At 44.6% G+C, this 24,852-nt stretch overlaps 2 protein-coding genes across 2 annotated transcripts; both read left to right on the top strand.

Moving 5' to 3' along the window:
• Positions 1–4,380: 4,380 nt before the first annotated feature.
• LOC147101055 (interferon alpha-F-like) lies at positions 4,381–6,542 on the top strand. The gene is made up of 4 exons (XM_085966696.1): positions 4,381–4,512; positions 4,687–4,776; positions 6,047–6,286; positions 6,390–6,542. Exons 1-4 carry the CDS (start codon positions 4,381–4,383, stop codon positions 6,489–6,491), a joined length of 564 nt encoding a protein of 187 aa, XP_085822822.1. The 3' UTR covers positions 6,492–6,542.
• Positions 6,543–11,754: 5,212 nt separating this feature from the next.
• LOC147101054 (interferon a3-like) lies at positions 11,755–15,886 on the top strand. Its single transcript, XM_085966695.1, has 4 exons — positions 11,755–11,886; positions 14,106–14,195; positions 15,445–15,684; positions 15,788–15,886. Exons 1-4 carry the CDS (start codon positions 11,755–11,757, stop codon positions 15,884–15,886), a joined length of 561 nt encoding a protein of 186 aa, XP_085822821.1.
• Positions 15,887–24,852: the final 8,966 nt, after the last annotated feature.

Below are 24,852 nucleotides of genomic sequence, written 5' to 3'. Positions count from 1 at the left end.
CCTCCTCATGAAGTCCTACAACACGGAAGCGCTACAACAAATGTGTGACAAAAAGGTGAAATCGGGAAGTCAAGTTATGCAGAAGGATTTGTGCACGAATGTAAGATTATTATATATTGTAGATTAATGTGCTGATAAGATTCCTTGCTATTTCCCTTTATGTTGTCTAACTGCTGGGGTAATATAGTAGCATGGATAGAGGATTGGTTAACGGACAGAAAACAGAGAGTAGGGATAAACAAATCTTTTTCAGGTTGGCAGGCTGTAAATATTGGTGTGCCGCAAGTGTCAGTGTTGGGGCCTCAGCTATTTACAATCTATATTAATGACCCAGATGAAGGGACCAAGTGTAATGCATCCAAGTTTGCTGATGATACAAAGCTAGGTGGGACAGTAAGCTGTGAGGAGAACACAAAGAATCTTCAAAGGGATATAGATAGACTAAGTGAGTGGGAAGTAAGGTGGCAGACAGAGTATAATGTACGGAAATGTGAGGTTATTCACTTTGGTATAAAGAATAGAAAAACAGAATATTTTTTAAATGGTGAGAAACTTTCAAGTGTTGGTGTTCAGAGAGATTTGGGTGTCCTTGGGGAAGAAACACAGAAAGCTCGCATGCAGGTACAGCAAGCAATAAGGAAGGGAAATGGCATGTTGGCCTTTATTGTAAGCGGGTCAGAGTATAAGAGTAAGGAAGTCTTGCTACAATTGTACAGGGCCTTGGTGAGACCACACCTGGAGTACTGGGCACAGTTTTGGTCTCCTTATCTAAGGAAGGATATACTTGCCTTGGAGGCGGTGCAATGAAGGTTCACCAGATTGATTCCTGGGATGAGAGGGTTGTCCTATGATGAGAGATTGTGTAGAATGGGCCTATACTCTCTGGAGTTTAGAAAAATGAGAGGTGATCAGTTGCAGCTGAGAGTGATTTTGCGACATTCCCTGTGTAACCGGGGCTATCCCGGAGATCCCAAACCTTTTCCCAGCTCCCCCTCAGCCCTCTCAGTCTGACCCGTTCTGTTTACAATCACTCCGCACTTTCGGAAATGACAAAACTCGTCACTTTCCCTGAGACACTTTCGCTTTCGGTGAAATTGACACAAGGTTCATTTCCACAGAGAAACTGACACGGACACTTTCCCGGGAGAGGGTCGAGAAAGAAACGATGAAAGAAAAGGCAGCGGGATCCCCTTCGGACTCAGAGTCGAAACGGATTAAATATTCTTTAAAAACAATGTCTGAAAATGACTCCAGAAAATAACCCGGAAACGACAACCTTAAGAAGCAGAGTCTCCGACAGGTGAATCCGAGCGGAGTCAGTCGGCATGAAGCGGTGCCCCTGGGCTGTGAGGCGGGGTCTCTGCAATGTCCACACTCCCCCAATACAGAGCCTCCCTCTACACCAGCTCAGTGCCCCGGTGATCCGAGTCCACACAACACGGAGCTGGAACCGGGCGCTGGTTGGGATCTTCTGTCGGAGATTTCCCACTCGCTGGTTCAGGAATCTCCAGCTTTTCCATTCCTTACCCCAGAAAGAAACCGCACAAATCATTGGTCTCCAGCGGCTGTGCCAAAACTCCTGCGGCCCGATTTCACTTTTCGAATGTAATGCCCCACCTTAAAGCCGGCACCATGGCAGTGAGAGCTCCCACAGTGTCGAGCCGCACACCCACATCACTCGGCAACACAGGCGGTCGCTCCCGGATCACAAGCGGCTGCATTTCCACTTCCAGAGTTTCATTCGGTGAACAAGAACCGTTTTCTGGGCTGAACTCGGATCCGATCGGTTTCCCAATTTTCAGATCGGTGCTTTACCCCGGCTCGGTCCAGCATGGCTTTGGCGAGTGTTTGGAGATGTTGGATTGTTTTGGTCTTGTTGCCCGGGACCCTGAGTCTGGGCTGTGAGAGGCTGCAGTTACAGCAAGCTCTCAACACAGAGACTCTCAGCAAACTGAATGAAATGGTGAGTTTAACCTGCATCCCGAGTCGGTTCGAAATGCGCATGGTCTGTTTGTTGTGATAACTCATGTCTGGAGAAATAGTTTGAAGTTGTATATTACTTGTGCAATTAATAGTCACTGGTCGATCAGTATTGATTTGACGGTATTAATTGTTAGCGTGACTCTCTTCTGTAACTCTTGGTATCATTCCCTGAGACTGTGTAACAGCAAAAGTTCTCTGAACCCTAGAGGGGTAATTCATCCCTGATGGGACAGAGAGAATCAGGTACAGGGGATAGGCGGAATCAGGGGCTGACTAGAGTGGGAAATCAATACTGAGGGGAGAGGGGGAATCTGATGCTGAGGGGAGAGCTGGGATCAGGCAGTGCGTGGCGAAAGAAACTATTCTGAGCGAGAGGAGAATCTGGTTCTAAGCGGAGAAAGGAAATGAGAGACTGAAGAGAGGGATAATCTTATACTGAGGGGAGCGGGTATCAGACTACGAGGGAGAGAAAGGAATCAAGGCCTCAGGGAGAGAGGGATTCAGACACTAAGGCGAGGGGGAATCAAATTTGAGGACGAACTGGAATCAGATACTGAGGGGATGGGGAATGAGACACGGAGGGGCAAGAGGAATCATAAAACTGAGTGAAGAGGGGAATTCAGACACTGAGGGGGAGAGGAAATGAAAAACTGGGGAGAAGGATAATATGAAATTGAGGGGAGGTGACACAGACCCTGGGGGAGGTGGGATCAGACCCTGGGGGAGGTGGGATCAGACCCTGGGGGAGGTGGGGTCTGTCCCTGGGGTTGGTGGGATCAGACCCTGGGGGCAGGTGGGGTCTGTCCCTGGGGGAAGGTGGGATCAGACCCTGGGATTGGTGGGATCAGACCCTGGGGGGAGGTGGGATCAGACCCTGGAGGGATGTGGGGTCAGACCCTGTGGGAATGTGGGGTCAGACCCTGGGGGGATGTGGGGTCAGACCTTGGGGGAGGTGGGATCAGACCCTGGGGTTGGTGGGATCAGACCCTGAGGGGAGGTGGGATCAGGCCCTGGGGAGGTGGGATCAGACCCTGGGGTTGGTGGGATCAGACCCTGGGGGAGGTGGGATCAGGCCCTGGGGAGGTGGGATTAGACCCTGGGGAGGTGGGATCAGACCCTGGGGGGAGGTGAGATCAAACCCTGGGGTTGGTGGGGTCAGACCCTGGGGGCAGGTGGGGTCTGTCCCTGGGGGGATGTGGGATCAGACCCTGGGAAAGAATTGAAACCAGACACCTTGGAGAAGGGGTGCTCTAATATTGAGGAGAGAATCAGGACTGAGAGAGAATGAGAACAAGACCCTGGAAACTGAGGAAAGAGAGGGAACCAGATATCGACGAGTGAGGGGTCGAGGAATCAGACTTTGAGTGGAGGGGGAATCAGACTTTGAGTGGAGGGGGAGATGAGACCTTGTGGAGAGAGGGGGAATCAGGTACAGGGGAGAGGGGTATCAGCCCCTGAGGAGAGATGTGCCCTGATATTAAAGGGGAAATGAGAGTCTGAGGGCAGAGGGGAAGCAATACTGTGGGAAAAGGCAGAATGTGATGGTGAGGGAAGTGCGGAATCAGATCTTGAGGGTAGACAGAAATCAAACAGCGAGCGGAGAACATATGAGCTACTGAGGGGAGAGAGGGAACCAGACCCTGGTGGGAGGTGGGATCAGACTCTGAATCCGCGAATAGTGTGTGAGGGGAGAATGCGAACCAGACACTGTGGAGAGGGGAAATTATAAACTGAAGGGTGGGGATTAGAAACTGAGGGAAGAAGGACAAGGAGACACCGAGGAAAGTGGGGGAATGTGAGCTGAGAGGGGAAAGGGGTATTAGAGTCCACCATCAATCAATCTACCCGTCTGCCCCCTTAGTGCCCCCGTGATGCGAGTCCATACATGTTGGAGAAACCAATAAAGATTTTCAAAATCCATATTGATAATATTGATACAAATGTACGGGACATTGAGCTGACGCGGGCTCGACGGGCCGAGTGGCCTGTTTCTGCGCTGTAACCATTCTCTGTTTCAATGAATCTATGGTTAGGACCTTCTCTCGGGGATTTTCCAGTCGCTGGTTCAGGAATCTCCAGCTTTTGAATTCCTTACCTCAGAAAGGAACCGCACAAACTATTGCTCTCCTGCAGCTCTTCCAACACTCCTGCAGCCCGATTTCACTTTTGGATTGTAATGGCCCACATCGCCAGTCCCTCCTCCTAAAGTGACAGCTCCCACAGTGTCCAGCCGCACACCCACACTCGACAACACAACTGGTCGCTCCGGGATCACAAGCAGCTGCATTTCGACTTCCAGAGTTTCATTCAGTGAACAAGAACCGTTTTCTGAGCTGAACTCGAATCCGCTCGGTTTCTGATCCTTCAGATCGGTGCTTTGCCCTGGCTCGGTCCAGCATGGCTTTGGCGAGTGTTTGGAGATGTTGGATTGTGTTGGTCTTGTTGCCCGGGACCCTGAGTCTGGGCTGTGAGAAGCTGCAGTTACAGCAAGTTCTCAACACAGAGACTCTGAGCAAACTGAATGAAATGGTGAGTTTAACCTGCATTCAGAGCCGGATCCGAACCATATACTCTGTGCTTGTTGTGGAAAGTTATATCAGGAGAAAATGTTTGATGTGTTTGTAATTTTACGCAATTAATAGGCAGCGATTCTCCAGTATTTCAAGGGAACTGATTGTAACACTGATTGCCTTCTCCTCTCAGGGCGGCCCCTTTCCCCGACAGTGTGTAAGAGAGAGGCTCTCGCTGAAAACCAAGTCCTTGAATCTGGTGAAACTTTCAGAGGGATTACAGGTGAGTGAACTCTATTTTATTTCACTTTATTCAAGCAAAAGTTTTATAGAAAGCATGAGTAAGATAAACACGCGGATCAGAATTTTAATCAGGAAATTTAAATCCAGTGTTAGCCGCCCATTGAGGTGAAAGTGCCAGGAGAGCCATTCACTCACTCCATGTCACTCTCTCTAACTAGCTCACTCTCTCTAACTAGCTCACTCTCTAACTAGCTCACTCTCTCTAACTAGCTCACTCTCTGTAACTAGCTCACTCTCTAACTAGCTCACTCTCTCTAACTAGCTCACTCTCTGTAACTAGCTCACTCTCTCCAACTAGCTCACTCTCTGTAACTAGCTCACTCTCTGTAACTAGCTCACTCTCTAACTAGCTCACTCTCTCTAACTAGCTCACTCTCTGTAACTAGCTCACTCTCTCCAACTAGCTCACTCTCTGTAACTAGCTCACTCTCTAACTAGCTCACTCTCTCTAACTAGCTCACTCTCTGTAACTAGCTCACTCTCTCTAACTAGCTCTCTCTCTCTATCTCACCTATTATCTCACTCCCTTTAACTATCTAACTCCCTCTAATCATCTCGCACCCTCTATTCATTGAAGCCCCTCTAATCTTCCATTCTGGTTCCTAGATGATCCCACCCATCCTTTGAATATCCTTTTACTATTTCATAGAATCATAGAATGGTTACAGCACATAAGGAGGCCATTCGGCCCGTCGAGCCCGTGCCGGCTCTCTGCAAGAGCACTTCAGCCAGTCCCACTCCCCGCCCTTTCCCCGGAGCCATGCCATTTTTTTTCAGGTACTTAACCAATTCCCTTTGGAAAACCACAATTTTTTAATGCTTCTAAAACACATTTGGGAGCCCTTTAATATCACCCACTAATCTATTCTCATACATTCTCTTTGCGTCTCATTTCCTTTTTCAGTTCGCACCTTCTGCATTCAGCTTGGTTCTCTACTGTATTATAAGCTTAACGTTTATCATAAGCCTCCTTTTGCTGTTTCATTGAAATCTCCATCTTCAGTGATCCGGGGAGAGATAGCTTTGCATGCCCTTCCTTTCCCCCTGGTGCGGATGTGTCTAGACTGCACCAAACGATTTCCTCTTTGAAGGCTTTCCATTGCAAATGTACTGTTTCACCTGCAAATCTTAGATTCCAATACACCAGTTGACTATATTCACTTGTGATTGATGCTTGTCCTTTTCCATAACTACTCGAAACCTAAAAAGGAACAGGTCCCCTCTAACGTCCTTGTGTGTATTGTGCACAGACCCAGGACAGGATCCAGATTGTCCATCAAACACTGCGTCACCTCACCAAGATCTACAGCATGAACCTGGGCTCAGTCACATGGCCCCGGGACAAGGTGGAAAACTTCCGTCTTCTCCTGGATCGGCAGCTCGAGGAGCTGGAAGAATGTGTCAGGAAACCAGGCTCAGAGTCCAGGCCGAGGAGAAACGCCTCAATTCACAAATACTTTAGGAAACTGAGAAAGTTTCTCAAACAGAAGGTGGGAAAATTGATATTTTACTGAGATTACTGACCGTTTTCGTTTACCCAATTCAAACCTGTTCATTTTCTAATGGATTTTCCTGAATATTTCTCTTTCTCAGAGATTCAGTGACTGCGCCTGGGAAATAATCCGCGCTGAAACTAGGGCCCGATTACAACAGATCCTTTTCATAACGGCACAAATCAGAAGAAGAAAAAACTGAAGACTTTCCAAAGGCATATTTCGTACAGACTGGGATCAAAGAATATTTATTTAAAAGACCGCATTTTTAAAAAAAAATTATATTTTAATATATTATATTGTATTGTAATATCGCGATTGGGTGCAAGGTGACTGATGGAGAACAAGGAATGTTTTGATATTGATCCGTGTTTGATCATTTATTTTAATTTATTGATAGTTATTGCTGTGACAGTTGCCTGTGATGAAATGTTAGAGCTTTGACTGGGGCGAGTCTGAGGAAAATCCTGCCTCTGTCCCTTCCTTCAGGGACTGGCAGCTGCGACAATGAAAAGTTTCATCTCAGGTTCTCTCAGTGGGACACCTTATTCCACTCGCTGCTTTCCCAGTGTCAGCTCTCTGGGCTGCCCCACCCGGCTGGCGCTACCATTTCCTCCTCATCTCATCAGGATTGAGTCAAGTTTATTGCTTGACACAATAAAATATTGCAGATTTTTCACAACGTGTAAAGTCAAAAATGAGAAGGAACAGAAGATTTCTCAATGACATGTTTAATACAGACTGCGAACGATGAGCTATTTTAAAGACCCCGAATTAAAAATATATATATTTTATAAGTAAATGTAACGTATTGCTAATTTTACACTGTTGTCAGCTTGGCTCAGAGGTAATACTCTAAGTCAGTAGGTTGTGGGTCCAAACCCCATTCCCAAATTAACTCTTTTATTTCCATTTAATTAACTTTATGAGGCTCCTTATTCCAGTTGCTGAACTTCCAGTGACAACTCCCTGCACTGGGAATGCCCGGCCAATACTCGGCTCTGTCACTAGCTTTCATGGCACTGATTGGCTCTCAATGGTAGGGTTGCGGAACAATGACCCATGACCTGATCCCTGACCTGCACTGACCTTTACATTTCTGCTCTCCCAGCGGCCAACACTCCAACTCGTCCCGTGTATTCCTAATGTATTGATATTTATAATTGTGACGTCTTCATGTAATGAAAAGTTACAGTTTTATGCAATGTGTAAATAAGTTCAGAAAGCACTGTTAATTTATTGATATTTACTAAGATTTGGGGAATAGACATTGTTTGTCTACACTTTTTGTACTGATTGAGAACATGTTGGTGTAAATAAATTGTTTGCAATATTACATTTTTATTGGAGTAATATTTATTTCTCATTTACATCTGTCAGTTTTCCATACTCACTGTAAATGCTCTGGATTCCTCTATCTGCTGCCTGTGACTGGTACACCCTCACCGCTTGATTCTCCACTGTCTGATATTTCCTCGCCTGTCAAAACTGTGAATTCATTTTGAACCCAATTGGCTCGATATTCTAGGGGAGCGGAATGAGTGGAGAGTGGGACTGAAAATCTCTTATATGGCATTTTATCCTGCACCTTCTGAAAAGCTGTATACTTAACACTGACTGCATTCCTTTAGCTATGTATGTGAGCTTCCTGAAAAATTCAGTAGAATTATTCAAGCACAACGTGTTCTTTACAGATTCATGGTGACTGCCCCTAATGAGCCCATATTTTTCCAACTGTTCACTAATTTCATCCCATACTATGGAGTCCATATGTTTACCCACAGCTGAGGTAAGACTAAAAGGGTTATAATTTTTCCCACCCTTCAATCCTTTGCCATGATACTTGTTTTCAAAGTTGAGTGGAATGTGATGGTTTCTTCTTTCTCTCATTTACCCTATTTCTCACTTCCTTGCACTGCATATGAACTGGACCTGGTGAATTTTCTACTTCCTACATTCAGTCGCACTTTCTTTTTTTATCCTCCCTTCCCCTTTGCTCCCTTGTTACTCCCTTCATCCTTGCTTCTGTATATTTATCTCCATAGTTTTATTCTACATTCCCCTGAGTTTCCATTTTCACCTTCTTCAGTAACTGTGTCTCAGTGGTAAACACTCTTGCCTGTGAGTCAGGAGATTGTGTGGTTCAAGTCCCACTCCAATGACTCGAGCACAACATCCAGGCTGAATGAAGGAGTGCTGCACTGTCAGAGGTGCAGTCTTTCTGATGAAATGTTAAACCAAGGGCCTATTTGCTTTCTCAGGTGGATGTAAAAGATCCCATGGTGCTATTTCGAAGAAGCGCACGGGAGTTATCCCCGGTGTCCTGACCAATAATTATCCCTCAATCAACATCACTCAAAAGCGGATTATCTGGTCATTATCACATTGCTGTTTGTGGGAGCTTGCTCTGCGCAATTTGTGTGCCGAGTTTCCTACAGTACACCAGTGGCTACACTTTAAAAGTACTTCATTGGCTGTAAACACTTCGGGATGTCCGGTGGTTGTGAAAGGCGATATATAAATGCAAGTCTCTCTTTCTAACTGAGGCATGTCACAGATTAAGGATCTTTACCACTTATTCAAACTCAAGTACACTCTCAGGAAGGAAGGTTTGTGGCCTAAAATATGATTCCATCTTCCCATGATCTTTCACGGGGAGGGCACATGGGTCAGTTTATCCCCACATTTGCCCCCTTTGCATTCCCTACTATTTCATCTTCCCACTATTCATTCCTCTTTGTCCCACCCACTTACTCGCATCACAATCCCTACCTCTTTTCATTTGAACTACGTGGCTAGTTTCTGCAACCAGACTGTCAAGTTCACGTAAACAAGACCCATAATAAATATCGACATAGGAATTTATAATTGGCAACAGTAAACTGGAGTTGCCGCTCGGTTGTGCTGGTTTTTTCAGTGCAATTCACCTTAAATCGACGAAACCTGCAGAAAAAGTCACGGAATTTTAAGTGGAAATTACGCCCAGCGCAAATCGAGTTGCTGCTATTTTTTGCGCCACTTAAAAAAACATCGCGGTGGTAGCTGGCCCCGCCCACAAAACTGGCCTGGTCCCAGGTCGAATTAATCACCATCGGGATTTTCTGCTTATTGCACTCGTTTGCTGACTTTCAAGGAGGCTCCAAAAATTGAACTGATTCTTTTTGGCACAAGGACACTAATCAGCACATATTAAAAACTTTTCAATATAATTTTGTTTTAATTTAATAAGGAGCTGACTACTGTACCCCTATATAACGAACGAATGTTTCTGTATATTATATAAAAGTAATTTTCAATTATTTAAAACCATGTTCCTCACAGGTGCTGGATTGACACTGTGATTCAAAATGTTTATTTATCGTGATAACCCCATTTTCAGCTGTATTAATCAAACTGCGCCCAGTTACCGCTCTTCAACATATCAATGAATAGTTTTAAGGCAGTTTAAAAAAAAATACATTTTCAAACGTTGCCCGATTGCGCTGGTTCATGGCAGGTTCTGCTTTGGACGATTTGCAAATGAGTTTGAGCCGAAACTCGAGAAAAAAATGCTTCTTAAAACTGCCACAGTTTTGGTAGTGGGATGGTAGCGGAGGCAAAGGAGGCAAAAATGGGGATAAATTGACCAATTTGCCCTCCTCATGAAGTCCTACAACACGGAAGCGCTACAACAAATGTGTGACAAAAAGGTGAAATCGGGAAGTCAAGTTATGCAGAAGGATTTGTGCACGAATGTAAGATTATTATATATTGTAGATTAATGTGCTGATAAGATTCCTTGCTATTTCCCTTTATGTTGTCTAACTGCTGGGGTAATATAGTAGCATGGATAGAGGATTGGTTAACGGACAGAAAACAGAGAGTAGGGATAAATAAATCTTTTTCAGGTTGGCAGGCTGTAAATATTGGTGTGCCGCAAGTGTCAGTGTTGGGGCCTCAGCTATTTACAATCTATATTAATGACCCAGATGAAGGGACCAAGTGTAATGCATCCAAGTTTGCTGATGATACAAAGCTAGGTGGGACAGTAAGCTGTGAGGAGAACACAAAGAATCTTCAAAGGGATATAGATAGACTAAGTGAGTGGGAAGTAAGGTGGCAGACAGAGTATAATGTACGGAAATGTGAGGTTATTCACTTTGGTATAAAGAATAGAAAAACAGAATATTTTTTAAATGGTGAGAAACTTTCAAGTGTTGGTGTTCAGAGAGATTTGGGTGTCCTTGGGGAAGAAACACAGAAAGCTCGCATGCAGGTACAGCAAGCAATAAGGAAGGGAAATGGCATGTTGGCCTTTATTGTAAGGGGGTCAGAGTATAAGAGTAAGGAAGTCTTGCTACAATTGTACAGGGCCTTGGTGAGACCACACCTGGAGTACTGGGCACAGTTTTGGTCTCCTTATCTAAGGAAGGATATACTTGCCTTGGAGGCGGTGCAATGAAGGTTCACTAGATTGATTCCTGGGATGAGAGGGTTGTCCTATGATGAGAGATTGTGTAGAATGGGCCTATACTCTCTGGAGTTTAGAAAAATGAGAGGTGATCAGTTGCAGCTGAGAGTGATTTTGCGACATTCCCTGTGTAACCGGGGCTATCCCGGAGATCCCAAACCTTTTCCCAGCTCCCCCTCAGCCCTCTCAGTCTGACCCGTTCTGTTTACAATCACTCCGCACTTTCGGAAATGACAAAACTCGTCACTTTCCCTGAGACACTTTCGCTTTCGGTGAAATTGACACAAGGTTCATTTCCACAGAGAAACTGACACGGACACTTTCCCGGGAGAGGGTCGAGAAAGAAACGATGAAAGAAAAGGCAGCGGGATCCCCTTCGGACTCAGAGTCGAAACGGATTAAATATTCTTTAAAAACAATGTCTGAAAATGACTCCAGAAAATAACCCGGAAACGACAACCTTAAGAAGCAGAGTCTCCGACAGGTGAATCCGAGCGGAGTCAGTCGGCATGAAGCGGTGCCCCTGGGCTGTGAGGCGGGGTCTCTGCAATGTCCACACTCCCCCAATACAGAGCCTCCCTCTACACCAGCTCAGTGCCCCGGTGATCCGAGTCCACACAACACGGAGCTGGAACCGGGCGCTGGTTGGGATCTTCTGTCGGAGATTTCCCACTCGCTGGTTCAGGAATCTCCAGCTTTTCCATTCCTTACCCCAGAAAGAAACCGCACAAATCATTGGTCTCCAGCGGCTGTGCCAAAACTCCTGCGGCCCGATTTCACTTTTCGAATGTAATGCCCCACCTTAAAGCCGGCACCATGGCAGTGAGAGCTCCCACAGTGTCGAGCCGCACACCCACATCACTCGGCAACACAGGCGGTCGCTCCCGGATCACAAGCGGCTGCATTTCCACTTCCAGAGTTTCATTCGGTGAACAAGAACCGTTTTCTGGGCTGAACTCGGATCCGATCGGTTTCCCAATTTTCAGATCGGTGCTTTACCCCGGCTCGGTCCAGCATGGCTTTGGCGAGTGTTTGGAGATGTTGGATTGTTTTGGTCTTGTTGCCCGGGACCCTGAGTCTGGGCTGTGAGAGGCTGCAGTTACAGCAAGCTCTCAACACAGAGACTCTCAGCAAACTGAATGAAATGGTGAGTTTAACCTGCATCCCGAGTCGGTTCGAAATGCGCATGGTCTGTTTGTTGTGAAAACTCATGTCTGGAGAAATAGTTTGAAGTTCTTTACTACTTGTGCAATTAATAGTCACTGGTCGATCAGTATTGATTTGACGGTATTAATTGTTAGCGTGACTCTCTTCTGTAACTCTTGGTATCATTCCCTGAGACTGTGTAACAGCAAAAGTTCTCTGAACCCTAGAGGGGTAATTCATCCCTGATGGGACAGAGAGAATCAGGTACAGGGGATAGGCGGAATCAGGGGCTGACTAGAGTGGGAAATCAATACTGAGGGGAGAGGGGGAATCTGATGCTGAGGGGAGAGCTGGGATCAGGCAGTGCGTGGCGAAAGAAACTATTCTGAGCGAGAGGAGAATCTGGCTCTAAGCGGAGAAAGGAAATGAGAGACTGAAGAAAGGGGTAATCTTATACTGAGGCGAGCGGGTATCAGACTCCGAGGGAGAGAAAGGAATCAAAGCCTCAGGGAGAGAGGGATTCAGACACTAAGGCGAGGGGGGAAAGTCATATCAGGAAAAATAGATTGGGTGGTTTGTAATTTTACCCAATTAATAGACACTGAATCTCCTGTATTAATCTGAGCGTATTAATTGTTAGGGTGCAGCCCTTCAATTACACTTGGCATCATTCCCTGAACCTAAGAGGGGTAATTAGACCCCCAGTGGAACAGGGGAATCAGACCCTGAGGGGATTGGGAGAACCAGGTACAGAGGCGAGGGGGGATCCAGGTATGTGGGGGGAGGATACTCAATGAAAGGGGGAATCAGATACTGAGTAGAGGAAGGAATCAGACCCTGGGACAGAACAGATCACCTACTGAGGGGACAGAGAGAGTCAGACCCTGGGGGGAGGTGGGCTCAGACTTTGAGCGAAGGGAGGGGGCTGGGCGGGGGGAAGCTTGTCTGAAGGGAGAATAGAGACCCGAAACTGAGGAGGGGGATATCCTGACATTGCGGAGGGAATCAGGTCGAAGAGAAAATGGGAAATTGACACTGGGGAGAGAGGAATCATAAACAGAGGAAAGAGAGGGAATCAGACATTGAGATGAGGCAGAATTAATCATTGATGCGGAGTCAGACGCTGTGGCGAGGGTGACGCCTGACACGCAATCAGAGCCGGAGGAGCTAAGTCCCTGTGGAGAAGGGGAATCAGATCCAGAGGGAGGGGGAATCAGTCACTGCGGGTAGACAGGAAATGAAAGAATGAGAGGCAGAGGAGGAGAGAGGGAATCCGTCTTTTCGGGGAGATGGGATCTGACTGTGTGTGAAGGAGAGAATCAGATCTGAGGGGAGAGTGGAAACCAGACACTGACGGGAGGGGGATCATAAAGTGAGTGAAGAGGGGGAATGTGAGCCTGAAGGGGGAGAAAGGGGAATCGGAGACAACCCATCAACCTAACCAGCTGCCCCTTTAGTGCCCCCGTGAGGCGAATCCATTCAATTTGGAGGAAGCAATGTAGTTTCCCAAATTCCATATTGATAATATTGATACAAATCGATGAAACATTGAGCTGGTTGTGATCTTCTCTCGGGGATTTTCCAGTCGCTGGTTCAGGAATCTCCAGCTTTTGGATTCCTTACCTCAGAAAGGAACCGCACAAACTATTGCTCTCCTGCAGCTCTTCCAACACTCCTGCAGCCCGATTTCACTTTTGGATTGTAATGGCCCACATCGCCAGTCCCTCCTCCTAAAGTGACAGCTCCCAGCAGTGTCCAGCCGCACACCCACACTCGACAACACAACTGGTCGCTCCGGGATCACAAGCGGCTGCATTTCGACTTCCAGAGTTTAATTCAGTGAACAAGAACCGTTTTCTGAGCTGAGCTCGGTTTCTAATCTTTCAGATCGATGCTTAACCCTGGGTCGGTCCAGCATGGCTTTGGCGAGTGTGTGGAGATGTTGGATTGTGTTGGTCTTGTTGGCCGGGACCCTGAGTCTGGGCTGTGAGAGGCTGCAGTTACAGCAAGTTCACAACACAGAGACTCTGAGCAAACAGTGAAATGGTGAGCTTAACCTGCATCCCGAGCCGGATCCGAACCACGTACTTTGTGGTTGTTGTGGAAAGTTATATCAGGAGAAACATTTTGAGGTGTTTGTAATTTTACCCAATTAATAGGCGGCGATTCTCCAGTATTTCAATGGGGCTGATTGTAACACTGATTGCCTTCTCCTCTCAGGGTGGCCCCTTTCCCCGACAGTGTGTAAGTGAGAGGCTCTCGCTGAAAACCAAGCCCTTGAATCTGGTGAAACTTTCAGAGGGATTACAGGTGAGTGAACTCTATTTTATTTCACTTTATTCAAACAAAAGTTTTATAGCAAGTATGAGTATGATCAACACGCTGATCAGAATTTTAATCAGGAAATTTAAATCCAATAATAGCCGCCCTTTGAAGTGAAAGTGCCAGGAGAGCCTTTCACTCACTCCATGTCGACCACAAGCATTAGGCTGACTGGCCTGTGTTGCTGGGATTTCCCTCTGCCCTTTTTTGAACGGTGGTGGGGGGGGGGGGGGGAGGGCGGGGGTAACATGTCCAGTCCTCCAGTCCTCCGATATCTAAGGAGGATTGGAAGTTTATGACCAGAGCCTTCGCTATCTCCACCCTTACTTCAGTTAGCAACCAAGGTGCATCCTATCCGGGCCAGGTGACTTTTCTACTTTCAGCACTGTCGAATTTTAAGTACCTCCTCTTTATTTTTATCCTATCCAATTTCTCAACTGCCTCCTCCTTTATGTGACTTTGGCAGCATTCTCTTGGTTATTGGAGATAGATACAAAGTACTCATTTAATACATCAGCCATGCCCACTGCCTCCACAAGAAGATTCCCATTTTGGTTCCTAAATAATCCCACCCATCCTTTGACTACCCTTTTACTATTTCATAGAATCATAGAATGGTTACAGCACAGAAGGAGGCCATTCGGGCCGTCCTATCCATGCCGGCTCGCTGCAAGAGCACTTCAGCTAGTCCCACTCCCCGCCCTTTCCCCGGAGCCCTACAAAAAAATTCCTTCAGGTACTTAACCAATTCCCTTTTGAAAGCCACAAATATTGTTATGCTCATAAAACACATTTGGGAGCTCTTTAATATCACCCACTAACCTATCCTCATATACATTCTCTTTGCACCTTATTTCGTTTTTTCAGATCTGCTCTGTACTTTCTGTATTCAACTTGGTTCTCTATTGTATTATGTGCTTGACGTTTATCATAAGCCTCCTTTTGCTGTTTCATTGAAATCTCCCTCTTCAGTCATTCAGGGAGAGCTAGCTTTGCATGTCCTTCCATTCCCCCTGGTGCAAATGTGTCTAGACTGCACCCAAACTATCTCCTCTTTGAAGGCCTCCCATTGCTAATTTACTGTTTCACCTGCAAGTCTTAGATTCCAATCCACTGAAGTTAGCCCTCCTCCAGTTGACTATTTTCACGTTTGATTGATGCTTGTCCTTTTCCATAACTACTCGAAACCTAAAAAGGAACAGGTCCCCTCTAACGTCCTTGTGTGTATTGTGCACAGACCCAGGACAGGATCCAGATTGTCCATCAAACACTGCATCACCTCACCAAGATCTACAGCCTGAACCTGGGCTCAGTCACATGGCCCCAGGACAACGTGGAAAAATTCCGTCTTCTCCTGGATCGGCAGCTCCGGGAGCTGGAAGAATGTGTCAGGAAACCAGGCTCAGAGTCCAGGCCAAGGAGATTCACCTCAACTCACAAATACTTCAAGGAACTGAGAAAGTTTCTCAAACAGAAGGTGGGACAATTGATATTTTACTGAGGTTACTGACACTTTTCGTTTACCCAATTCAAACCTGTTCATTTTCTAATGGATTTTCCTGAATATTTCTCTTTCTCAGAAATTCAGTGACTGCGCCTGGGAAATAATCCGCGCTGAGACTCAGGCCCGATTACAACAGATCCTTTTCATAACGGCACAAATCAGAAGAAAAAACTGAAGACTTTCCAAAGACATGTTTCGTACAGACTGGGAACAAAGAATATTTATTTAAAAGACCGTCTATTTTTTTATTATATTTTAACTTATTATATTGTATTGTTGTAATATCGTGATTGGGTGCAAGGTGACTGATGGAGAACAAGGAATCTCTTGAAATAACAACAGAAAATGCTGGAAAAACTCAGCAGGCCAGGCAACATCCGTGGAGAGAAAATAGAGTCGACGTTTCGGGTCAAAACCCTTTTTCAAAACTGGAAAGGAAATGAAATAGATCGAAAGGCAGGGCTGCGATAGAACAAATGAAGTGAAGAGACATTAAGAGGTATTCAAAAGGAGATGAGATGGTGATAGGACTAGTGGAGACAAAAGACGGCTCTAGATTAGGTGTGAAATGTTCTGGCAGAATGGGAGACAGCTGCCATGTGGGAGAGGGAAAAAAATGGGGGGGAAAGGGCCAAAACAAAGATGTGGATAAAATATAAGCAAAAATGTAATAGGGGCCGAGGTTATGATCTGAAATTGTTGAACTCGATGTTGAGTCCGGAAGGCTGTAAAGTGCCTAATCGGAAGATGAGGTGCTGTTCCTCGAGTTTACGTTGAGCTTCCGTGGAACAATGCAAGAGCCCAAATACAGTGAGGTCTGAGTGGGAATGGAGCGGTGAATTAAAGTGACAGGCGACCGGAAGCTCGGGGTCCCCCTTACAGACTGAACGGAGGTGTTCCGCAAAGCAGTCAGCCAATCTGCCTGTCACTTTAATTCACCGCCCCATTCCCACTCGGACCTCACTGTACTCGGGCTCTTGCATTGTTCCACGGAAGCTCAACGTAAACTCGAGGAACAGCACCTCATCTTCCGATTAGGCACTTTACAGCCTTCTGGACTCAACATAGAGTTCAACAATTTCAGATCATAACCTCAGCCCCCATTACATTTTTGCTTATATTTTATCCACATCTTTGTTTTGGCCCTTTCCCCCCCCCCCCATTCTTTTTTTCTCTCTCCCACATGGCAGCTGTCTCTCATTCTGCCAGAACATTTCACACCTAATCCAGAGCCGTCTTTTGTCTCCACCAGTCCTATCACCATCTCGTCTCGTTTTGAATACCTCTTAATGTCTCTTCACTTCTTTTGTTCTCTCCCAGCCCTGCCTTTCGATCTATTTCATTTCCTTTCCAGTTTTGAAAAAGGGTTAGACCCGAAACGTCGACTCTAATTTCTCTCCACGGATGTTGCCTGGCCTGCTGAGTTTTTCCAGCATTTTCTGTTGTTATTTCGGATTTCCAGCATCTGCAGTATTTTGCTATTGTACTAAGGAATCTCTTGATATTGATCCGTGTTTGATCATTTATTTTAATTTATTGATAGTTATTGCTGTGACAGTTGCCTGTGATGAAATGTTAGAGCTTTGACTGGGGCGAGTCTGAGGAAAATCCTGTCTCTGTCCCTTCCTTCAGGGACTGGCAGCTGCGACAATGAAAAGTTTCATCTCAGGTTCTCTCTGAGAGTCACCTTATTCCATTCGCTGCTTTCCCAGTGTCAGCTCTCTGGGCTGCCCCACCCGGCTGGCGCTACCATTTGCTCCTCATCTCATCAGGATTGAGTCAAGTTTATTGCTTGACACAATAAAATGTTGCAGATTTTTCACAACGTGTAAAGTCAAAAATGAGAAGAAGGAACAGAAGATTTCTCAATGACATGTTTAAAACAGACTGAGAACGATGAGCTATTTTAAAGACCCCGAATTTTAAAATATATATATATTAAGTATATGTAACGTATTGCTAATTTTACACTGTTGTCAGATTGGCTCAGAGGTAATACTCTAAGTCAGAAGGTTCTAGCTTCAAACCCCATTCCCAAATGAACTCTTTTATTTCCATTTAACTTTACCAGGCTCCTTATTGCAATTGTGAACTTCCAGTGACAACTCCCTGCACTGGGAATGCCCGGCCAATACTCAGCTCTGTCGCTAGCTTTCGTGAAAATAACAACAGAAAATGCTGGAAAAACTCAGCAGGCCAGGCAACATCCGTGGAGAGAGAAATCGAGTCAACGTTTCAGGTCGAAACCCTTTGTCAAGACTTGTCAAAGGGTTTCGACCTGAAACGACAACTCTATTTCACTCTCCATGGATATTGCCTGGCCTGCTGCGTTTTTCCAGAATTTTCTGTTGTTATTTCAGATTTCCAGCATCTGCAGTATTTTGCTATCGTACTAGCTTTTATGGCACTGAGTGTCTCTCAATGGGAGGGTTGCGGAACAATGACCCATGACCTGATCCTTGACCTGCACTGACCTTTACATTTCTGCTCTCCCAGCGGCCAACACTCCAACTCATCCCGTGTATTCCTAATTTATTGATAATTATAGTTGTGATGTCTTCTTGTGATGAAATGTTACAGTTTTATGCAATGTGTAAAGTGAGTTCAGAAAGTACTGTTAATTTGTTGATATTTATTAAGATTTGGGGAATAGACATTGTTTTTCTACACTGGAAACTTTTTATACTGAATGAAAACATGTTGGTGTAAATAAATTGTTTACAACATTACATTTTTATTGGAGTAATATTTATTTCTCATTTACATCTGTCAGTTTTCCATACTCACTGTAAATGCACTGGATTCCTCTACCTGCTGCCTGTGACTGGTACTCCCTCTCCGCTCGATTCTCCACTGTCTGATATTTCCTCACCTGTCAAAATTGTGAATTCATTTTGAACCCAATTGGCTCGATATTCACGGGGAAGGGAATGAGTGGAGAGTGGGACTGAAAATCTCTTATATGGCATCTTATCCTGCACCTTCTGAAAAGCTGTATACTTAACACTGACTGCATTCCTTTCGCTATATATGTAAGCTTCTTGAAAAATTCAGTAGAATCATTCAAGCACAACTTATTCTTTACAGATTCATAGCGACTGTCTCTAATGAGCCCATGTCTTTCCAACTGTTCACTAATTTCAACCCATACTATGGATTCCATAATTTTACCCATAGCTGAGGTAAGACTAAAAGGGATATAATTTTTGCCACCCTTCAATCCTTTGGCATGATACTTGTTTTCAAAGTTGAGTGGAATGTGATGGTTTCTTCTTTCTCTCATTGACCCTATTTCTCACTTCCTTGCACTGCATATGATCTGGACCTGGTGAATTTTCTACTTCCTACTTTCAGTCGCACTTACTTTTTTTATTCACTTCTTCCTTGCTTTTGTATATTGATCTCCATAGTTTTATTCTACATTCCCCTCAGGTTCCATTTTCATCTTCTTCAGTAACTGTGTCTCAGTGGTAAACACTCTTGCCTGTGAGTCAGAAGATTGTGCGGTTCAAGTCCCACTCCAATGACTTGAGCACAACATCCAGGCTGAAGGAGTGCTGCACTGTCGGAGGTGCAGACTTTCTGATGAAACGTTAAACCGAGGCCCTGTCTGCTCTTTCAGGTGGATGTAAAAGATCCCATGGCACTATTTCAAAGAAGCGCACGGGAGTTATTCCCGGTGTCCTAACAAATATTTATCCCTCAACATCACTCAAAAACAGATGATCTGGTCATTATCACATTGCTGTTTGTGGGAGCTTGCTGTGCGCAATTTGGGTGCCGAGTTTCCTACAGTACAACAGTGACTACACTTTAAAAGTACTTTGTTGGCTGTAAAGCACTTTGGGATGTCCGGTGGTTGTGAAAGGCACTATATAAATGCACACATTTCTAACTGAGGCATGTTACAGATTAAAGATTTTTACCACTTATTCAAACTCAAATACACACTCAGGAAGGAAGGTCTTAGGCCTAAATTATTATTCCATCTTACCATGATCTTTCACGGGAAGGGCAAATGGGTCAGCTAATCCCCACTTTTGCCCCCTTCAAATAATTTTTTAAACTGTTAACAACTTTTTAAATAATTTAAAAAACTTTTAAAAACTTTTAAAATAATTTTTAAATCTTTTAAAATAATTTTTAAAACATTTAAAATAATTTTTTTAACTTTTAAAATAATTTTTTTAACTTTTAAAATAATTTTTAAATCATTTAAAATAATGTTACAACTTTAAAATACTTTAAAAATAATTTTTAAAACTTTAAAAATAATTTTTGAAAAGTTTTACAAAATTTAAACATATTTAACAGCTTTTTAAATAATTTTTAAAACTTTTAAAATAATTTTTAAAACGTTTCAAATAATTTTAAAACTTTTTAAACAATTAAAAAACTTTCCAAAACGTTTTAAATCATTTTAAAACTTTTAATTAAAACGGCACTTGGATTTATTTCATATATCAGCATTTTGTTAAAATTATGCAACAAAATACCAACATGTTCATTTTTGAATTGCTGCATCTGTATAAGGTCAGAGCCAAAAAACTCCTGCTAGGTTTTTGGAAACAAGACATGCTTCGGTGAGAGTGGGTGCGGAAAAAGGAGACTATGTTCTGTAACATTTGCCAACTAAACTTGAGCATTGTGTGCAGTTTTGGTCACCTTATCTGAGGAAGGATGTTCTTGCCATGGAGGGAGTGCAGCAAAGATTCACCAGGCTGATACCTGGGATGGCAGGAATGACGTATGAGGAGAGATTGGGTCGATTGGGCTTATACTCACTGGAGTTTAGAAGAATGAGAGGGGATCTCATTGAAACTTATAAAATTCTGACAGGACTGGACAGACTAGATGCAGGAAGGATGTTCCCGATGGTCGGGGAGTCCAGAACCAGGGGTCACAGTCTAAGGATAAGGGGTAAGCCATTTAGGACAGAAATGAGGAGGAATTTCTTCACCCAGAGAGTGGTGAACCTGTGGAATGCTCTACCACAGAAGGCAGTGGAGGCCAATTCATTAAATATATTCAAGAAGGAGTTGGATATATTTCTTAAGGCTAAAGGGATCAAGGGATATGGGGAGAAAGCAGGGACAGGCTACTGAATTTGGATGATCAGCCATGATCGCATTGAATGGCGGAGCAGGCTCGAGGGGCCGAATGGCTTACTCCTGCTCCTATCTTCTATGTTTCTGTGTTTCTATGTTTCTAAACCAAAAAGTAGTTGTGTTTTCCCACCTGCTCCATATGAAGTTCACGGGCAGCTATGTATGTGTACTTGTCACAATGTCTGCTTTCTCGCACATTGATATTTATATATAGTTCTATAAAATGTGTGGATATTTGGTATATGTGTAATAAACGTAATTAAACTTTTCATGTGTATGTTAAAGCGCCCAGTGTGACACGACTCCGTATCATTTACAAACAGTTTGTGAGATACTGGGGCTTGTTGGTGCAGAATATTAATAAAGGTGGAAATAACTACAGAAAATGCTGGAAATGCTCAGCAGGTCAGGCAGCATCCGTGGAGAATCAAGGCAGTATGTGTTCAGTACAAGTCGTTTGTTTCTGGTGGTTTTCTGGTAGCAGTACTGTTGTGTCTGTGTGTTGATAGAGACACTGAAGACAGGAGTTGGTTTCATTGGTGTTTACTAAACAAAGTCTGGAGGGGAACTAACGGATATAACACAATATACAGGCTTATATAGCCCGAGTGGCCATTACCGGCATTACAGTACACATGGGGCTCTTAAAGGCACATACACTACAATTCCTCCCCTTTTAGCTAACCAGTACATAATATTTTAAGTAATTATTAATTACATGTTATAAGAAAAATAATATACACATTGCTGCAGTTAATTAATTATAAGTCAGTCTCTCTGGAGGCTTCCTGACTCGGTCCGGATAACGCCTCGGTAGTGTAGTAGTTTCTGGTGGTGTAGTAAGTTCTTTTGGCAAGGCTGATTCAGCTTGAATGCCAGTGCCGGGTTCATCGGGTTCCAGTATCACCAGATCGGAGGTAGATATGGGTATCTCTACTTCATCGTTAGGCGTATAGAGTTGTGGTGTAGGTTGTCCCTTTTCGGAGGACTCTATGATTTGGTCAGCATGGCGCCTTATTATGCTTTCTCCGATGTCCACGGTATACATCAGCGGTCCTAGTCGTGTGCAGGTAGTTCCAGGCTGCCATTTCTCGGTATGGTAGTCCCGGGCCAAAACTTGTTGACCTATCTGGAAGGTTCTAGTTGGCCTTTCATTCATGCCTTGAAATTGCTGGTTCTCCACGTCCCTTCTGATGTTGGGCTTGATCAAATCCAGCCGGCATCTTAGGCTTCTATTGAAGAACATCATGGCGCGAGTTTGGTTTGTAACCATATGTGTTGCATTCCTGTATGCGAACAAGAAGTTATCCACCTTGTGCTGAAGTTTTATGTCTTCATTACCCATGGCCTTTATGGCCTTCTTGAAGGTCTGGACAAACCTTTCAGCCAATCCATTGGTGGCGGGATGGTATGGGGTGGACGTGTAGTGCTTAACCTCATTGTTTTTTAAGAACTTCCTGAATTCTTCGGACACAAATTGCGGTCCATTATCAGAACAGATCTGCCCCAGCAGCCCATTCCTGGCAAATATGGTCCTTAATACTGTGATGGTTTTTTCCATGGTGGTGGAGGACATCTTTATTACCTCCGGCCACTTGGAGTGTGCATCAACCGCGATTAAAAACATTGAGTCCATAAATGGACCAGCAAAGTCGATGTGTACCCTTTGCCAGGGAGATGAGGGCCACTCCCATGGATGCAGAGGGGCTTGGGGTGGAGCGTTTTGGACCTTCTGGCATCCTAGGCAGCTCTTGGTCATTTCTTCTATGTCTCCATCGATACCTGGCCACCATACAAACGCTCTGGCTAGGTTCTTCATTTTCACTCCACCCAGATGCCCCTCGTGAAGCTCCTTTATCACTTTATCCTGGAGTTTGGGTGGAATCACCACTCTGGATCCACACATCAAGGTTCCTCGGCACACTGACAGCTGTTCTCTTCTTTGCGAGAATGCTGGCAACAGTGGTTCGCCATGTGCTGGCCATCCCTTCACCGTTAAGTCGTAGACTCGTGAGAGAGTCGGGTCATTTCTCGTTTCCTTTTCAATGGCAGAATTTGTTACTGGTAGACATTCCACTATGGTTGAGTGGAACATCTCCACTGGGTCTACTGTAGGTGCCTCTTCTACCGTTGGCAACGGTAGGCGCGATAAACCATCAGCATTCCCATGCTGTTTTGATCCTTTGTATTCTATGTTGTATTGGTGTGCCCCTAGAAAAAGGGACCACCTCTGTAGTCTTTGCGCTGTCATAATGGGAACACCCTTTTTAGGGTTGAATATGGAGATGAGGGGTTGATGGTCAGTCAACAAGGTAAATTTTTGTCCGTGTAGGTAATGGTTGAATTTCTTCACTCCCCATACCAGGCTGAGTGCTTCCCTGTCGATTTGGGCATAGTTACGCTCAGCTGAGTTCAATGAGCGTGACGCAAAAGCTATCAGCCGTTCCGAGCCATCAGGGAATTTATGCGATAATACTGCTCCTATGCCATAAGGGGATGCATCGCACGCCAGTCTGATTGGCAGTGATGGGTTGTAATGAACCAAAACTTCTTTGGACGTGATTAAGTCTTTGCATTTATGGAAGGCACGTTTACAGTCTTCGCTCCATTTCCAAATTACTCCTGTTTGTAGCAGTTCATTAAGAGGGTGTAGAAGAGTTGATAAGTTCGGTAAAAATTTATGATAGTAATTTATTAATCCCAGGAATGACCTTAATTGTGAAACATTTTCAGGTGCTGGGGCTTTTATGACCGCTTCAATTTTTTCAGGTGACTTATGCAACCCTTCCTTATTAATTATGTGGCCACAATATGATATTTGATTTTGGAAAAATTCGCACTTGGGGCGATTTGCTCGTAGGCCCCGTTCTCTCAGCCTAGTGAGCACCTGCTCCAAATTGGCAAGGTGCTCGTTGTCATTTTCTCCTGTTACAAGGATGTCGTCTAGGTAGCATTGAGTCCCCGGAATCCCTTGGAGGACTTGCTCCATAGCTCTTTGCCAGATAGCTGGAGCGGATGCTACTCCGAAAACCAGTCGATTGTACTGGTACAGACCTTTGTGTGTATTTATCGTGAGATATTTTTTAGAGGCCTCTTCAACCTCCATCTGTAGATATGCCTGTGCCAAGTCAATTTTGGTGAAACGTTTCCCTCCGGATAGTGAGGCGAAAATATCTTCTATCCTCGTAAGAGGATACTGTACCATGTGAAGGACCGGGTTTACCGTCACCTTGAAGTCTCCACAGATATGAATTTTTCTCTGTTCTTCAGATTTATCATTATTCAATGCTTTCTTCATGACTGGAACGATGGGTGTTGCCCACTCGCTCCAATCTATTTTGGATAATACGCCTGCATTTTCCAAATTCTCCAGCTCTGCCTCGACTGCTGGACGAATTGCGTATGGCACCGGTCTTGCTTTAAAAAACTTGGGAATTGCTGCATCTTCCACTTTTATTGAGGCGGTGATGCCTTTCAAGGTTCCTAGTTTCTCTTGAAACACTTCTTTGGCGTTGGCCAAGATGTCTTTTAATCGTTCAGGTATGACGTCATCATCATTTTTTTCCTTACTGGTCACCGTCAGTGCCTGAATGGAGTGCCAGTCTAAACGTATTTTCCTGGTCCATTCACGTCCTAACAGCGGTGGGCCACCATCTTGTAGAATGTATAAATACAACTTTTGTATTTCCTTGCCGTTGTATACAACAGGCACCCTTACTTTTCCTTTAGGGTATACTTTCTGCCCCGTATATGTTTTCAAGATAATGGATGTGTCTTTTAAAGGTATATGCGGAAATAGCCTCTCGTAATCCCGTCGATTTATTACGGTCAGAGCTGATCCTGTATCTAGCTCCATTTTAACTGGGGACCCTGCTATCGTGAGGGTAACCCAAATGGTCTGGTAATCATCTTTGGCAAGTACATTATGTAATTTGAGACAGCTTAGTCTCTTGTTTTCGGAGTTGCTATCGCTCTTCTGGTCTTCGGAGCTACTGTCCGTCATCATTTGTACCTTTCTGTACATTTCTTTATT

Source organism: Somniosus microcephalus, chromosome 24 (genome assembly GCF_052327205.1).
Source record: "Somniosus microcephalus isolate GS21.2 chromosome 24, FLI_Smic_1.0, whole genome shotgun sequence".
In the NCBI taxonomy this organism is placed as follows: Eukaryota; Metazoa; Chordata; class Chondrichthyes; order Squaliformes; family Somniosidae; genus Somniosus; species Somniosus microcephalus.
This window is presented reverse-complemented; position numbering and strand designations above follow the sequence as displayed.